The 1,483-nt window shown below is 42.8% G+C and overlaps 1 protein-coding gene across 1 annotated transcript in view; it reads right to left on the reverse strand.

Moving 5' to 3' along the window:
- The window catches only part of LOC118336538 (sodium bicarbonate cotransporter 3-like), a gene marked incomplete at its 5' end in the record, with an annotated part of 12,422 nt that continues 10,939 nt past the window's right edge, over positions 1-1,483 (reverse strand). Inside the window, 4 exon segments of the mRNA XM_035673206.1 lie at positions 1-107; positions 551-652; positions 729-820; positions 908-1,039. Coding sequence (XP_035529099.1) covers positions 26-107; positions 551-652; positions 729-820; positions 908-1,039 — 408 coding nt within the window.

Raw genomic sequence — 1,483 nt, forward strand, 5'->3', positions numbered from 1 at the left:
GTCCCCACCAATGCCCGCCGGTGGATCATAGCGATGTCTCAGCGTCCACGACTCTCCGACCGTCCTCGTTCTCCACGTTTATCTGGATGCTCGAAAGCTTCTCCTGGCTGGAAGACACAACGCCAGCAACGAGACATCTTATTGGTTTATTAATCAATCAAATGTTGCATAAATTATAATAATATAATAATACAATCACTTCTGTTTATAAGCAACCACCTCAACACCCTAGCAACAATGGTGTAAAACCTTATCATCATCATCATGTGACTCAGATCTAAAGTAGGTAACTTGTGCAAACTTTTTTACCTTTTCTAATCCCCCAACTTTAATGCAAACCTAAAATCTTTTCCACACCTCTACCAACAGGATAAAATCCACCATGAGTTGGAGCTTGACCTCGTCAGGCATTTCTTAAGGCAGTTTTTTGTATAATTCATTAAAAATCGAAGTCAACTTGTTCCAGTTAGAATAACGTCGCTACGATTGGTGAAACTCGTGGGATACTGCAATGATTGGTCAGGGATTGGTTGGTGTCCAGTAGGTTTACCTGTTGCTGCGTTTCAGAGCTTTGCTGCTTTCAGAGTTCATGGATTTCCAAATGCCGCTTTTGGCCATTTCATCCGAGATGTTGACCTCTGATGGGTCCACGCTGCACGACACACAGAAATACACGTTACTCTCTGCTGCAGTGTCTGTATACAGGGATCCTACTGTTCATCACTCACCGTCCTTTCAGGGTTTTGATCGGGAAGTCGATGACGTTCCCTCCGTTGTACGGCAGATCGTCCTCGGCCTCCTCCAGCATCCGCCTAGCTTCCTGGAAAAGAATCCACATTGGCGGTGTCAGTGAGGAGCCTGAGGCAGAGTCACGTTGTTTGGTAGATTTAAGTGTCTAACGGCTCACCTCCTTCTCCTTCTTCTTCTTGTCGTCGTCCCTCTTCTTCTTGCTCTCCGGTATCAGGTCGTCCAGCCAGCTCAGCTCTCTCTTGGTGAAGCAGAAATCCAGAAGCTTCCGGATGAACACCAGAGCCAGAACCTGCACAGGACAGCAAGAAGTGACGAGTTATTACCTTTAAGTACTGGTTCCCAAATAAAAGTAAACTGACATATTTAATGGATATTTCATATTATATTGAACAATAACAATAACAGTAGAGAACAACAGAGAACAGTGAACACAATAATTGCTCCATAAAACATTTTATTAAACACAAGCCATAAAATCATTACGTTTTAAAAGAAAATTTCAACCAGATAAAAGAAAAACATAATGAAATAGAAGAGAATTTAAATGTAAGTAAAATTTAGGAAAAGGCTCTCTGATAAAAGGAATTTAAAGGTCCAGTCTGTAGGATTTTACAGGATTTAGCGGTGTAGTCACTCGCATCGCCCTCCCTTTCCGAGCGTGAGAGAGAAACTAAGGTTGCCGCCAAAAAAACGCAAACGGCGCGATCTAGAGACAGTGTTTGGTTTGTCCGTT

This window comes from Morone saxatilis, unplaced genomic scaffold (assembly GCF_004916995.1).
Source record: "Morone saxatilis isolate NCDOM2014 unplaced genomic scaffold, NCSU_SB_2.0 Contig24, whole genome shotgun sequence".
Taxonomy (NCBI): Eukaryota; Metazoa; Chordata; class Actinopteri; family Moronidae; genus Morone; species Morone saxatilis.